This window comes from Mauremys mutica, chromosome 9, assembly GCF_020497125.1.
Source record: "Mauremys mutica isolate MM-2020 ecotype Southern chromosome 9, ASM2049712v1, whole genome shotgun sequence".
In the NCBI taxonomy this organism is placed as follows: domain Eukaryota; kingdom Metazoa; phylum Chordata; order Testudines; family Geoemydidae; genus Mauremys; species Mauremys mutica.
The window spans coordinates 23,613,374-23,629,475 of NC_059080.1; the positions used below are offsets into that span (position 1 = coordinate 23,613,374).

Consider the following 16,102-nt stretch of genomic DNA (forward strand, 5'->3'; position numbering starts at 1 on the left):
TACATGATTTGACTGAAACATTATCATTGGCAGATAACTCTGAAACTATAGAAACTGATGGTGATCTTGAAGGTGGATAGTCTTCAGAATCCTGTATGTTGAGGATGGATTCTCCTAAACAAAATAAGTCAATGAAGTTATTTAATTATTATCACCATGCTGCTCATCTAGTATTACTCATTGCATTCACTGACACTCATTACTATTTTAAAGTTCAAATTGTAAAAGGAATATCTGCCTATTTCAGCTATTTATTTTTTATCACAACTGCATCTAAAATGATAGTACCATAGAGTAACAAGAATATTTTTTGCTTAAATATGAGAATTCAAGAATAGTCCAGAAGGAAGACAGGCAGCCCTTAAGAAAGAAGTATGAAATAAAAAAGTTTACCAACCTGAAGATCCTACATGTTCAGACATGTTCCTTTCATCATCTTCAATGCAGCTTCCTCCTGAGAAGGAACACTTCTCATGATGTTGTTTCATTCGGGCAACCAGGCCTTGCATTTCTTTGTTGCACTGTTTGCATTTTGCACACATGCCTGTCTTACCCACAGGTAGAGGAACTTCATTAAAATATTCCCAAACTGGGTCTCTTTTATGGCCTGCTGCCATTATAGGTTTTCCCTTCTAGTGAGAGACTGGTATGGTAGATCTCAAATCAATGACGGCTACACTCAGAAAGACCTCAAGACTTTTGGAATATGCTGCTCAAACAGTTTCACTTTTGTTTCTACTTCCTGTCCCTCTCTTCTCACATTTAGCTCCAGACTTCTTCTCCTTATCCACATCTATTCCCCCACCAACAATCTTCTGTTCATTGAACTTTTTGAAACTTTGCACTTTTAGAGAGACGTAAGGGATTGACTCTGTGTACAGAAATTTGCAGAGAGACAATAGGGTTGAGGTCTGTTATTTCTCACCTCTACATATTTTTTTATTTATTTACCTAAAACCATTTTTGCTGTTAACAAGCATGTTTATCTCTGGAGACACAAATCCAGCTTAAGAACTGCAAAACTAAGAATCTCTGATGGTATCTTCTAGACTGAGCACTGAGTCCCATTGGGTAGATAGAAAGATTAGCCTAAATAATCTATACAGAAGCCCCTGGAACCCTATAAGATTGGGTCCCTAATCCATGAACTATTGGAACTCATTTACAAAACTTTTCTTAAACATTACATGAATATATTGTCTCATACTATAGAATTAGAATTTATAATCCCTATTATATTATGAGATATCTTTGAGCTATAATGTATCTTAATAAAACTATCCTTAGATAGGTTTTTTCCCTCAAAAGCATTTTATCCCAGGCCAATGGGGGCAGCAGAAAGCGGTGCAGGATGTGCTGGCCATGGCTTCCCGCTGCCCCCATTGGCCTGGGATGGCGAACCGCGGCCAGTGGGAGCCGCGATCAGCCGAACCTGCCGATGTGGTAGGTAAACAAACTGTCCCGGCCTGCCAGGGTACTTACCCTGGTGAGCCGCATGCCAGAGGTTGCCGACCCCTGCCTTAGCCAATGAAGGATTATTCTCTACTGTGTGTTCTCCACAGCTTTGTGGCCTATCCTTTAAAGCAGGGGTTCTCAAACTGGGGGTCAGGACTCCTCAGGGGGTCAGGAGGTTATTACATGGGGAGTCGCGAGCTGTCAGCCCACCCCAAACCCCGCTTTGCCTCCAGCATTTATAATGGTGTTAAATATATATATTAAAGAAGTGTTTTTAATTTATAAGGGGGGGGTCACACTCAGAGGCTTGCTGTGTGAAAGGTGTCACCAGTACAAAAGTTTGAGACCCACTGCTTTAAGGCAGTGGTGGGCAGCCTGCGGCCTGTCAGGGTAATCCGCTGGCAGGACGCCAGAGCGCTTGTTTACATTTGCATGGCGAGGGCCTGACGCAGGCCACAGGTTGCCCACTACTGCTGTAAAGGGAAGTGTTGGAAGCCCCACTGCTTAAGTCCTCTAAAACGAAACATTCTATCAAACCTCAGTGTTAGGATAAATTTCCTCGTGTTCCACTTACAATTTCATTTGCTCAGTTTCACCCCATTACTCCTAGTTACTTCCCCTTTAGGCTTTCCTGAAAAATTCCGCTGCATGGAATCTACATGTAGGCAGAAACATGGAGGATAATGAAGAGCAGAAAGGACTAAAGTACACTTTGCTCATGTCCAGGTTACCTGGATGCCCACAAAATTTCTGTGGCACCATAAGATTAAGGATTTGGTTTTGGGAAAGGCAGGTTAGGAGATACAAGTTACATGATTTATGTTAAACAAGAAACAAGGTTGGGTGAGAAATCCAAATGGCTGACCACTCTTAGATATTATTATTTTTTGCTGCTGGATTTTCCACTCTGACCAAAATGAGGATTTCTGTACAAGGAGTGAGGACAAAGTGTTCAACCAATCCAGTGTAAATTTACAAATGAGAAACCACCCCCAGGGTGTGGAATGGAAAAACAAGGAACTATTTATTGGGATGCTGGAAAACATGAGATATTTAAAAGCTTCATCCTACCTAATAAATTATCAGGAAAGTGTGACTAGATGTATCTGATGTTCCAGCTGTATGGAAATCCAGTTCAACCATGTGAGGACATAGCAAACAGTCCATTGTTTTAATAAAAATAAACAAACAACAACAACCAAAATAACAGCAGCCTTTGAATAGTGCATTTATACTAAGTATCTACTCAGGGGGCAGTGGTCAGAGGCTTACATGCTGGTCAGATGGATATTCACCAGGAACTCTCCTCTTGTCCTGTGTTCCAGCTTTATGCAGTCTTTCCCGCCAGACAAGCCATCCAGAATGGTTTGGATCTTGGCTATCTTAGCTCCACCTCTGTCCTACAAGCTTGAACTGACTGTCCACCAGTTTGTACATCACAGTCTGGGACCAGGACATTCCCAGAGCAGAGCCCTTGACTCTGGAGGGCATTCCCCATTTCCGGCCGAACACAGCCCCATGTTGTTGACTTTCACGGCATGCTGCGAGGATTCTGTTTACTCAGATTTGTCTGAGGATGTGGAGGATGTTTTGGGGTGGAGTTCTGTGGGAAGGGCAGTTATTTTGTTTGTGCTAACAAAGGCTAGTGGATGTATTTGGTGGCTCTTTTATTGTAATGCACCTAGAAGTTGACAATATGTGCATCTTATAAATGAAAATAATACTGTGCAGTGCTCTGTAAACAGCAAGACCTAGAAAAGCAGTAAAAATTCTTAGCACACTTAGGGCCAAATTCGGCTCTCATACTGCTCTAGATTGGGAGACACTCCAGTGGATTACACCAGTATAAAACCGATGTAAACAGGGGGAGACTCAGCCCTTTGATCTAATTCTCATTTCCTCTAAAGCCCATTTACACTGCCAGAGAGGAATAAAGGGACCTTCATGTAAATGAGAATCAGGACCTAACATCTATGGGGGAAGAGAGTCTGTTTGGCAATTAGCAATGGTCTCTCTGTTTTGGGATCTATTTGCACTCTACAAGGTCATCACATGCTGCACAAGCTACTCCACTTCCACGTTACTGTTATTTGTTATCTTTGCTTCTTCGTTTGAAAATGCAGGTAAAATTGGCAACATTTTAGCTTAAAGGGAGAGACGAGAGTCTAAGTTGGAGAAGAAGTCAGAAAAGAAGGGAAAGTACACATCAGAAAGACTGGTGGAGAAGACCAGGGCGAGAGCGGAGGGAGGCTATACCTCGGGTGACCAGACAGCAAGTGTGAAAAATCAGGACAGGGGATGGGGGTAATAGGAGCCTATATAAGAAAAAGACCCAAAAATTGGGACTGTCCCTATAAAAATCGGGACATCTGGTCACCCTAGCTATACCTGACAGTATGTAGGGGTTCATTTCACTGTGGAATCCAGTCCTTCTTGTCTTGCCTTACAGTACTAAAAAATTACAGTCCCGTCATCCAAGAACTGGTTATTCTTACCAAAGAAGGCATTCAGCAACTTCTGCACCTGGATATTGCTGCCAACCGTTCGGTACACTCCCTCGGTAGTGATCCCTGCGCAGAATGAAGACAAAAATTAATCTAGCGTCCTTTCATGGTTGTAGATGTTAAACAGCGCCACCTACTGTAGTAAACACATCACAGGCTGTCCCCGGGCCTGCAATAGATTGACAGCACTTAGGTGAAGAGCTGAGTGAATAATGCAGAAGAAATCATTTTTTAAAAATTGCCCATGAATATCTCATGTTAACCTGGACTTTGTTAGGCAAAATGATTCACCAAATCACTTTGGCACACAGTTCTTGTTCAGTAGTTAATAACTGAATAATTGGTTGCAAATATTCAGTATTCGAAATCGGAGCTGTTCTGACTGGACACAAAAATCACACAGTATATTTCTGTTCCTTGACTATATCAGTGCCACTGTGAGAATTAGATTTCAGGGATGATTACTCTTAATCACAAATCGGAAATTCTCTTTTGGAAAGTTCTGCAATATCTGCTTAAAATCTGCTATTTCTGGAAACATTAAGGACATAAGAATGGCCATACTGGGTCAGACCAATGGTCCATCTAGCCCAGAATCCTGTCTTCCAACAGTGGCTGGTGCCAGATGCTTCAGAGGGAAGGAACAGAACAGGGCAAATTACTGAATGATCCATCCCCTGTTGTCTGGTCCAAGCTTCTGGCAGTTGGAGGTTTAGGGATAACCAAAGTATAGGCTCGCATCCCTGACCATCTTGGCTAACAGCCATTGATGGACCTATCCTCCATGAATTTATCTAACTCTTTCTTTAACTCAGTTATGCTTTTGGTGTTCACATCTCCTGGCAAGGAGCTCCACAAGTTGACTATGTGTTGTTTGTTTTTAACCTGCTGCCTATTAATTTCATTGGGTGACCTTTGGTTCTTGTGTATGTGAAGGTGTAAATAACACCTCCTTATTTACTTTCTCCACACCACTCATGATTTCATAGAGCTCTATCATATTCCTCCCCTCTCTTTCCTAAATTGAACAATCCCAGTCCTTTTAATCTCTCCTCATATGGAAGCTGTTCCTAATAATTTTTGTGGCCCTTCTCTGTGCTTTTGCCAATTCTAATATATCTTTTTTGAGATGAGGTGACCAGAACTGCACACAGTATTCAAGATGTGGGAATATCACAGATTTATATAGTGGCATTATGATGTTATCTGCCATATTATCTACCCCTTTCCTAATAGTTCTTAACATGGTTAGCTTTTTTGACTGTTGCTGCACATTGAGTGGATGTTTTCAGAGAACTACCCATGATGACTCCAAGATCTCTTTCATGAGTGGTAACAGATAAATTAGACTCCATCATTTTGTATGTACAGTTGGGAATATGTTTTCCAATGTGCATTACTTTGCATTTATCAACACTGAATTTCATCTGCCATTTTGTTGCCCAGTCACCCAGTTTTGTGAGATCCCTTTGGAACTCATCTCAGTCAGCTTTGGACTTAACTATCTTGAGTAGTTTTGTATCATCTGCAAACTTTGCCACCTCACTGCTTAGCCTGTTTTCCAGATCATTTATGAGTATGTTGAATAGCACCGGTCCCAGTTCAGATCTTTGGGGGACCCTGCTATTTACCCCTCGACATTTTTTTGATCAGTAAACTAGTTTGCTAGAAAAGTCACAGAAAGTGACTACAGTCAAAGCAAGTTCTTTTAAAGTCTGGACTAATATTTGGAAGTGTGTTTATACTATTTGCACAGCTCTACTTACGCTTTTAAGGAAGTTGGTGGTTATTCAGCATGGAATTTTCAGAGCAGCGTGGAAGATCTATCACACTACTCTCATTCATTTTAGAGGAAGTTGTGTGGTTAAAATCCTGCAGAAACCTTTGAAAATCTCACCCCACATAGTATGTTTTTCACAAAACAAATCTGAATAATTCTTTAAGATATTCCCCAAACACAAAATTGCCTGAAATATTTTGTAACCTGTTCACCTTTGGCCTACTACCAAGCATGTGATGTTTCAGCCCCAAAGGAAAATTTCTGAGAAATTCACAAGTGAGTGAAAACAAAATGAAAGTGAGGACTCAACCTTGACTAGAGTTTGCTCCTGCAAATGTACTGGGGGGTACGGTTTCTACTGTTTTGTAGGCACAGTCTTTATCCTGTGACATGAGTCTTTGATAAAAGGTTTAGAAAATATGACCTATGAGGAAAGGTTAAAAAAACTAGGCATGTTTAGTCTTGAGAAAAGAAGACTGAGGAGGAACTTGATAACAGTCTTCAAATATGTTAGGGGCTGTTACCAAAAGGACAGTGATCAATTGTTCTCCATATCTACCGAAGGTAGGACAAGAAAAAATGGGCTTTATATGCAGCAAGGGAGATATAGATTGGATATTAGGAAAACCTTTCTAACTATAAATGTAGTTAAGCTGTAGAATAGGTTCCAAAGTAGGCTGTGGAATCCCATTCACTGGAGATTTGTAAGAACAGATTGGACAAACATCTGTCAGGGATGGTCCTGCCTCAGCACAGGGGGCTGGACTTGATGACTTTTCAAGGTCTCTTCCAGCTCCACATTTCTATGATTCTGTGATTTTTAGATCCCATTGCTATATATTAGCGAAATCACAGTGCAATCAAATGCCATTCAAGAAATTAAATATCAAAAAAGCAAATAGTTTCCAGATGCAGTACTGAGATCTTACCTTTGGTCTCTACTGCATTGATGCATTTCCTTACAAACTTGAAGCCAACCTCATTCAGCTCCACTATTTCAAAAAAAGGGAAGCAAAGTTAGGTGCCTGAATGTCAACATGCAATTACTGGTGGAAAACCCAAAGAGGTGTCAAGTTACTGCAGGCATTACACCTTGCAACAAGTTTTCTACATTTTTAGAAACATTTCAAATACACACACACACACACACACAAGTGCACAGGCACAATTTAGTATGCAAACACCTTCCTGTGTGGGTGCAAGTCAGGGTCTGTGGATGCATGCCCATCTGGTGCACCTACATTAAGGGGTTTGCATGCATATGTTGTGAGGGAACTTGTGCAAAAGCACACCCAGATTTTTAAGAATCTGGCCAGGAATTGTTCATTTCCACTTATTCTCCTCCCCGCCCCCCCTTGAAATTGCTTTAACAGCAGGCTTTTGGATTTTTTAATAAAACTATAATTTGGAGAGTTCAACCACACATGAATTTCTGCCTGGCAAGAGCTGATCTGTGGCTTCCGGAGTATAGCAAAATCTGCAGTCCAACCTCTGCCAAATCAAAAGAACACAAACTTCCATATATTCTTTATCTACTTTTTGTTAGATTGCAGAAAACAAGAGGATTCTACTTAGATACCATATAGGTTAAGGAGAAGGCAGGTTTTTCTCGCCACTGATTAACCAATAGGTTATCACAGGGTCTTCCTTGGAGGCTTCAAACAGCGGACAGGTGGAAAAGTAGTTTGCTTTGGGCTAATCCAAACCCCATTGAAGTGAACCAGACTCTTTCCATTTACTTCAGTGGCCACTGACTCAGGCCCCTTAGTTCCTTACAGGAACTAGTCCTGCAACTTTACTCAAATGGATGACCTTTACTCACTAATTCTTCCACAGACTTCAGTAGGATTACTTATGTAATAAGGGTCATAGGATAAGGCCACGTACGTGTTTATGTGATTGATCAATGGCTTCTTAGACTGAAATAGCTTTCTGTCTGTTGCAAACAGATATTTTGAACTTCTCTCAAATGTTAGTGTTTAATGTGTTTTTATTAGGCAGAGGGATGGGGCTCTGCATATCATCCTTCAGATCAGAAGCAAAATTTGTCGTGAGGAATTCAAATCATGGATACAGCTAGTCAGGAAACCAAAATTTTTCTGGCAAGAAATACTAATAAAAATAAAATCTGCATTCAATTATTTTTAAAGCTGCAGGAGTTTTTGAACCAAATTCCAACTACAAATTTTGGTTTTGACTCAATGCTTAGAAATTAAACAAAAAATTTTGTTTCAACTTAAAATGATTTTTTGTTTTCAAAAGCAAACATTTGAAATCAAAATGAATACTCTTGTTTCAAATGTTTATGCAGGTAAACCAAACTGTTTCATGAGAAGTGACATTTTGATGTGAAGAAAATTTGTTTTTTTGACAAATTTGTATTGTTCTCTGGGGAAAATTTCCACACCCAAAATCTGAACCAGCTCTAATCCTGGTACAAACTCTCTAGGGAGAACTTGGGTGAATCAGTTACCTGCAGACACCCCACGCCTGCCATCAGGTCAGTTATAAGGAGCCTCCCTGCTCAGAGCATTCTTACTGGAAACTTCAGATAGACCAGCTTCCAGGTAGGGCCAAAACAAATGTTAGCAGAGATTCAGTGCCTAGATTGCAGTGAGCTGTGTAGTATCAATTGATAATATCTCTGATTCCAAATTATTAAAACATAGGGTTTATCTGACTGCATTTGTATTACAGAGCTAGAAGGAACGTGCCTCAGCATTGCCCAATGATAACTGATCGGCCTGAAGGAGAGACTTCAATCCTAACTGCACACTAATTAAGATAAAGTAGTTTAAGAAAGTGCTCCCCAGCTCTGAGTAACTGACTGGTCAAGTCAGCCACCACAGGCAGAATGCAGATTTTTCAGTACTCAATGAGGGTACCTGAGTAATAAATCCACATAGCTTTCCAGTCCAATATACTGAGATATTGGAGGCAGTGTGGTTGTAAGGACTTGACATTACTAAATGAATATGAAATGAAGGGGGAAAAGGTAAGAGGGATAACACTTTAGCAAGATAGAGACAGCTGTCATGAGCTGTGGGCATGTGCACATTCAACTTATTAAACATGTGCAGGGTCAGAGACAGCACTCACAACCTAGCTCAGATAAGGAGAGATGGGAGAACCTAATGGGGTGTGGCGTTTCAAGAAACCCCTAAAACTTTTTATTCTTTTGTTTAACATTTATAACACTTTTTCATGTTTCATGAAACTCTCTTCTCCAGTTAACTGAAACCATATTTTAAGTGGAAATTTAATGTTAATGCCATGTAGTTTTCACTAAATGGATGTCTGTGCTTTGCAAACAAATATTCTTATTTGAAAGCTATTCTTGTCTGACTTCAATCGCAACTAAGGGGATAAAATTAAAGAAGTCGCACAGCAGCCCAGAACTCAAGTTTCGGTGACAGCCAACTAGAACTTGAACCTCAAAGATTCAGAGCTCCATTCTAAATTTGGAACCTGCATTTTTCTAGGTAGGTTGAAATGTAGTGCAAATTCCTCCTCCACTTAGGGAGCTAAGGGCTTTATCTTGCAAGGTGCTGATCACCCTCAACTCTCACTGAGACCTGAGGGTACTCATCACCCCTTCCCCTGGAGCAGAGACCCAAGAGATCTTTGGTCCACTTGTGCACTGAGTCGAGGGAACCAAGGAGCACGCGAGTGGGTGTGAGATACAGTCCATCCAGCATACAGCAATGATGTGCACAGTTGCAAACTAATATATTATACAACATCAGTACAAATCAGATCGTTAATATTTCAGCAGAATAGAACCATGAATTACTCACTTTCTTCCTGTTTTGTGATGGGACTGTGGTAGATCTAAAGAAGAGGAGAGGAAAACAAAAGCAAAACCAGGCACGAGTTGAGAATTACTGTCAAGAATACAGCCAGGGAAAGCAAGTCACAGACATACAGTATTGTTTAATACTTTGCGCTCAGAAACAAAGTACTAAACAGTATACAACCCTATATTCAAGAAAGGTGTTGTAGGCGTCCATTAGTTTCACTGGGGCACCTGTTTCTCTTGGACACACCCTCCCACGCTAAACACAAAGATCCTTTGTCTCTTAGTAAAAATTAAGTCGGGAAGCTGTACAGGTCGGCACAATTATATTTACATAGAATATTAATAAATTGCTTTCTTCACCATTATACTAATAACATGATTTATATACTTTAATAACAATATCATGCACTTCTGTAGCACCTTCCCTCACAGAAGATCAAAACCCCTTACGTACAATAACAAATTACACTGCAGTCGTTGAATACTGGACGTTGCTTGAATTCTGAACAGCTGTCCAATATGACCATGGTCATACTTCTTATTATTCAATATTTGCATATATTCACACAAACTCTTTGTCCACAGGAAAGGTAAAGGAATTACTGTTCTTCACATGGACACCCTGTGACAAGGTGTACTGGGCCCTTTGAGGCCTCACAGTCCTACCACACCATACCCCAGAAAAGGAGCAGTAAAGGTGGGTCCTCCAGGCTCCCTAAAAAGGCTGCAGGGAAGCAGCCAATTAGAGCTCAACAGGCTCAGATAAAAGGAGCTGCAGGGCCTAAGCAGATCAGTTCCTGACAGGGACCAGAGAAGCAAGGAAGGTGCTCTTTGCTGGAGTTCAAGGAAGACCCAGAAGATGGGTTCTGTTGACACTGATATTCCATGAGGAAGAACTTCAGCCTTGAGGTAAGGCTACATGGGAAGTGGCCCAGGAAAAAGCAGCAGCAACTATTATAGGAAGCAGCACGTGGCTGCTATTTATAGGGTCCCTGGGTCGGGATTTGAAGTAATGGGTTGGCCCAGGTCCCCCCACTGGCCACTGGCAGGGTGGCCTAAGCCCCAAGGAGGCGATAAGACTTGTTTAGAGGACCAAGTGAAGTCTCCAGGGAGAAAGCCCTGGGGGCACTGCTCTATACCAAAGCAGACAGGAACTTAAAGCTAGTCCAGAAGGGCTGAGGACTGAGCCCAGAGACAGGGCTAAAGAGACTGTCAAAGGCACAGGGACAGGTCCTCTTGGACCTTTTTCTCTGGAAGGAGTTTGTTCACAGGTTGATAGCATGTGCCAGTGGATGAGCCACTGAAGACCTGCCTGACAAGGGCAACAAGGGCACCGCGAAAAGAGAGAGAGAGTGCAGATTCACACCCATCTGACAGGGGGCGCTCACGAGAGGTGAGTGCACACAGTCACGCACCCATATTCACACAGGAAATACAAGCTTTTGCTGCTCACTACTTGTTTCACATTACTTATTATTCTCCTGTTTCAGAACATTTTAGTCAGCCAGTCATGTAGTACAGTGGTTCTCAACGAGGGTTACGCATACCCTGGGGTATGCAGAGATCTTGCAGGGGGTCCATCAACTCATCTAGATATTTACCTAGTTTTACAACAGGCTACTTAAAAAGCACTAGTGAAGTCAGTACTAAAATTTCATACAGACAATAACTTGTTCATACTGCTCTATATACTATACACTGAAATGTAAGTAGAATAGTTATATTTCAATTGATTTTATAATTATATAGTAAAAATGAGAAAATGAGCAATTTTTCAGTAACAGTGTGCTGTAGCACTTTCGTATTTTTATGTCTGATTGTGTGAGCAAGTAGTTTTTAAGTGAGGTGAAATTTGAGGTGCGCAAGACAAATCAGACTCCTGAAAAGGGTACAGTAGGCTGAAAAGGATGAGAACCACTGCTGTAATAGAACCAATATCATGTGACATAGGCCATCAACCATACACAGGGGCGGCTCCAGGCCCCAGCACGCCAAGCGCGTGCTTGGGGCGGCAAGGTGTGGGGGGCGCTCTGCCGGCGCCGCGAGGGCGGCAGGCAGGCTGCCTTCCACGGCTTGCCTGCGGAGGGTCCGCTGGTCCTGCGGCTTCAGCAGACCTCCCGCAGGCGTGCCTGCGGAGGGTCCGCTGGTCCCGCGGCTTTGGAGGACCTCCCGCAGGCGTGCCTGCAGGAGGTCCGCCAAAGCCGCGGGACCAGCGGACCCTCCGCAGGCAAGCCACTGAAGGCAGCCTGCCTGCTGTGCTTAGGGCAGCAAAATGCCTAGAGCCGCCCCTGACCACACAGCACAAACAGTTGATGAGAATAGTTTGCAAATAAACAATTGTGTAGATTAAAACTTGTTCATATGAATTATTTTGGGAATAACTAAATTCACAAAAATTGGGATTGGTTCATGAGTGATCTATGATCCAGAAAAATGTATAAATTCAGAGGATAATTAACGAACAATTAATTATTCAACCACCTCTAGAATTAGGCCTCAGAACCTTGCTGGGAGGCAGGTGGGGTGGTATCATCCCATAGTTTAGAGATGAAAAACAGAAGCACAGAGAATTAAAGTGACTTGCCCAAATAGTTAATGGCAGAGTCAGGAAGAACCACTTTCTTTCAACTTCCAGTCAGTTGCTTTAACAATAAGACTAGTCATTTGTTCAGAAGAATGGAAAGAGGCACTAGACATTTAGAACAGTGCAGGTCTGGGACTCTGGATTATGTTTTAACAAAGCCCTTGATATAACCAGAGATGATCCTGAATTTGCCAGGACAAAAAGTTCTAATTATTACTGCTAGCTTGTCATTCCTTTTGGTTATGTATTTCCAGCCTATGCAATTCAATGTGTGGGATCCAGAAAAATGTCAATACAGGCATTTCACATTAAACGCCCACATGCATCACTTCTTTACAGCAGTGAGCAGGTTCTGTGAGGGGCACCTAGCAGCCTATCTGATATGCTCCAATCCCCGCACACTCAGCCCCATCAAGACAGCTCTGAGTTACTCTGTCCAACACAAGGTCTCTGAGCACAGAGTTAGGTGCCAGTCTTTTTACAGAGATATTGGATAACTCCAACAGGCCGCTTAGGGAAAAGGAGCAGTCAATGGGGCATGGGGAAACAGCAAGAAACGGATTTTGCTATATTGCACATAGCATTCTCTGTTTACAGGAAATTCTGTCTAATAGTAACGTTTATACTGGGCTTGGATTAAAGTAAGGAAACCAATGAAGGAACACAGAAAATATCGGAAAATTTCCGGTGTGTGTGTCTCACTCTTTCTCACACATGCACATGGGTTGCCACAACTTCAGACAAGAGACTTACAAGCAGGAATATTATGCAGGCAAAACCAAAATTACTTCAGACAGATCTGAGAGCTATTTGTCTGAGCAACAGAAACACTGAAAGATTCAGCTCTACTTCTCTATGCCTGCAAGTCACATTTTTATGGGGTCCAGCTGATGCCAATCTAAACAGCAGAACTCAAATATCAAAGGATACAAGTGGACAGGGCAATGTGGTAACAGTCCCTGGAATGACACTGTGAAATCTATTTGTACATACCTACTTGCTAAATTGATATCTCTGTTATGTACCACACAATAATATTGATCATTACATACCCAATCTCATGAGAACACCCTAAAAGGTGAGCTCTCCAAACTGACCTATCAATACACTCTTCATCTGTGTGGAATTACACCACTAAAACAGCACATCTATAAATCAGACATAATTCTTTGAATACTCACTGGCTCCTTTCCATCCATGGCCTCCATCCATAGCCGTCTATTAGCTTCTGAAAGTGCTTGCAATGTGATAGTCCCAGCCCTGTCCAGAGAATTAAAGCAAAAGATATATTTTTTTAAAGACGCAAAGGAATTTCATCCAAGATTTACAGAGTTTTATGTTTCTGGAGACCACTTAAATACTCAGCAAGAGTGAGTGCAGGGGGCACTTTAAGGAAGTCAGTACACACATATTATTCCAATTACCTATCTATGTATAGTATTTCTAAAGCATATGTCTATCATAAAAAATGGAAGTTACACATGTGCTGAACACACTGGCAAAGCAAGTCCCTAAATCATCTAATTCACACTGTGTCTTTGTACATTTATCTGCAGTGACTTAATCATGCAGCCTAACGTGTCCAGACACTCTCTCTCCCATCTGGTTTTCATAGCTACCAGCCTAGCACATTTTCTGATGTCTTTTCAGTTGTTACCACTGTAAAGTCATGTGGTTTCTGAAAAATCATTTCAGTCTGAGTCAGGCTAACTGTTCCTCTCCCCTTCTCCAAGCACTTCAGAGAGATCCCTCTCGGCTTCAGGTGAGAAACTCTGATGTCCTTATTCACCACTCATTAGCACCATAATGCAGAAAAAGACACAAGGAAAATGGTCAGGGAAGAGATAGGTACCAGGGGTCTCTAGTATGACTGAACATGCTATAGATATAGAGATCCCTGTGCAGCATTCACACAAGTAAAAAATCCAGTGAGCCAAATGATAAAAGACTCTGGTGCATGACAGAGTGGGTCAAATTCTGCTCGACTACACCCAAATAGCCAACTGGAGTCAATGTAACAGAGGGTAGATTTTGGTCCATGTGTTCCTATCTAATTGCCATCTTATTTGTAGATTTCTTAGGCAGCAGACAAATGATTCTAACATGATGAGATGTTACCTGTTTCCTAATAGATCAGATTCGTAAGAAAAAATCAGAGTGTGCAACTTTATTTCACGTCATGCTATACTGTCAAACGCAGCACTGCACTGTACGGCCTATCCATTAACATACAGGGCTGGCTCAGTGTCCTGTGCTGGGGGAGACCTCCCCAACACATCTCTCATCACTGTGGTAAGGAACTGGCCAGAGGTTCAAGAAGTGTGGCTGCTACAAACTTCTGAGGATATGACACAGTCACTAAGCATGTCTCTACGTTAACCCCTGGTGCTGTCATTAAATCAAATTATGTATTATTATTAGTGGGCTAAACTTCAGTCTTCCTCCACCTTTATGCAGGTTAGATGCCCTACCATACCGAGTAAGGACTGAAAGGCTTGGCTCATTGCTATACCTTTCAAAACACTGCATAGTATTACACCTCAGAGTCTTCCAATATGCACAAACCACGGAAACACCAGGCTTGCCACAACCTCAGAAACTCACAATCCCTGAAATTTACTTGAGTCAGTCTCACCCTACTGGTGTCACTGCTTTTCAAAGTTCAAGATAATTTGCAACCTACTGCTCCAAATGCCTAAATTAATAACACTCAGCATTAGTGCAGGCACAAGAGAATTGATTCAGGAACGGGAGAAATCAGTCTGCATTTTGGAATTAAGTGGGAATGTCAAAGACTGAAAGAGTGACATATGTTTGCCTTTTGTTTTATATGTTTGAGCAGGGCGTCCTTCTCTGGTAAAATAGGATCTGATAAAGTAATCTGCAGTTTAGCGCTTTCTCCTTTGTTGTGGCTTAAGCAGATACCAAGACTTCCACAGCACATGTGTGACATCCCAGCATTCATTCATCTATGGGCTGATTCTGCTCCGATGGTAATTAGTTAGCACCCCCAGAGAGTTCAGTGGGAACAGGATCAGACTCCCAGTGAGTAAAGTGAAAAATAACCCATGGAGAGAATTTCCAGCTGTACAACTGGCAATATATATATTGGGGGGAAAGATACATGGGAAAATATGAGGGTCTCATGCTGGTTGAAGACAATGGGCGTTCAGAGCCCTCAAGTTCTCACAGAAGGTGCTCATCCTTTCACAGTATTAGAAGGCCCCATAAAAAGCCCACTGAATTTAACAGAAAGATGTCCATTGATTTCAATGGGCTTCAGATCAGGCATGAAGATTGTAGCAAGGAAGGATAGCACTGCCCCCTGGTGCATAATCTTCCTGCTCATACAAAACAGATTTAAGAATATTCAGAACAAACACACCCTCACCAAACACCAAGAAAGTGGCATATTATTTTCAACACTGCAATAACAGAGAAAGTAGCAATCACTCTGGCTCACCTTTCATTTGTCTCAATATCAAAACAAAACCTCTTGTCTATAGAATCAGTCTTTCTCCTTACGCAGGACTTCAGTGTCAAGTCTGAAGTGCCCTAGAAAGAGAGAGACATTTAAAGCCAAAATTTAAAAATGCATATAATAGGGATGAGACTTCTCGGGTTTCTTGGATGGAAGGCAATGCCACACGGTCTGTTGAAACATCAGGAGTGACTGTGTAATCCCAATGTCAGCCTTGCTAATCAGATGGCACTTGTAACATGATAGCAGATGGTCCCTCTCAACATTCCACAGCGCAGCAACCAAGACAGATATTACCAGCTTCCTAGAACAGGCTTCCTTCATACAATATCAATTAATAATGGGGTTCATGGGATTACAGTGTGAATTGGTGCTAAAAATCCTAGCAACTATTCTTTCAATATGCCTTGTGGAAGAAAGGTTGCTTAAAATAGACACTCTTAGAGGAAGACTGCTGTAGCCATGTTGATCCCAGGATAGTAGAGAGACAAGGTGGATG

At 41.8% G+C, this 16,102-nt stretch overlaps 1 protein-coding gene across 10 annotated transcripts in view; it reads right to left on the reverse strand.

Moving 5' to 3' along the window:
- The window catches only part of OPHN1 (oligophrenin 1), a 127,936-nt gene that overhangs the window by 21,797 nt on the left and 90,037 nt on the right, over window positions 1–16,102 (reverse strand). For all 10 annotated transcript variants that reach the window (XM_045029532.1, XM_045029536.1, XM_045029535.1 and 7 more), the window contains 5 exons: window positions 15,586–15,677; window positions 13,304–13,382; window positions 9,537–9,570; window positions 6,669–6,731; window positions 3,951–4,025 (listed from right to left, as the gene is read on the reverse strand). In XM_045029532.1, coding sequence (XP_044885467.1) covers window positions 3,951–4,025; window positions 6,669–6,731; window positions 9,537–9,570; window positions 13,304–13,382; window positions 15,586–15,677 — 343 coding nt within the window. The remainder of the gene's footprint in view (window positions 1–3,950; window positions 4,026–6,668; window positions 6,732–9,536; window positions 9,571–13,303; window positions 13,383–15,585; window positions 15,678–16,102) is intronic.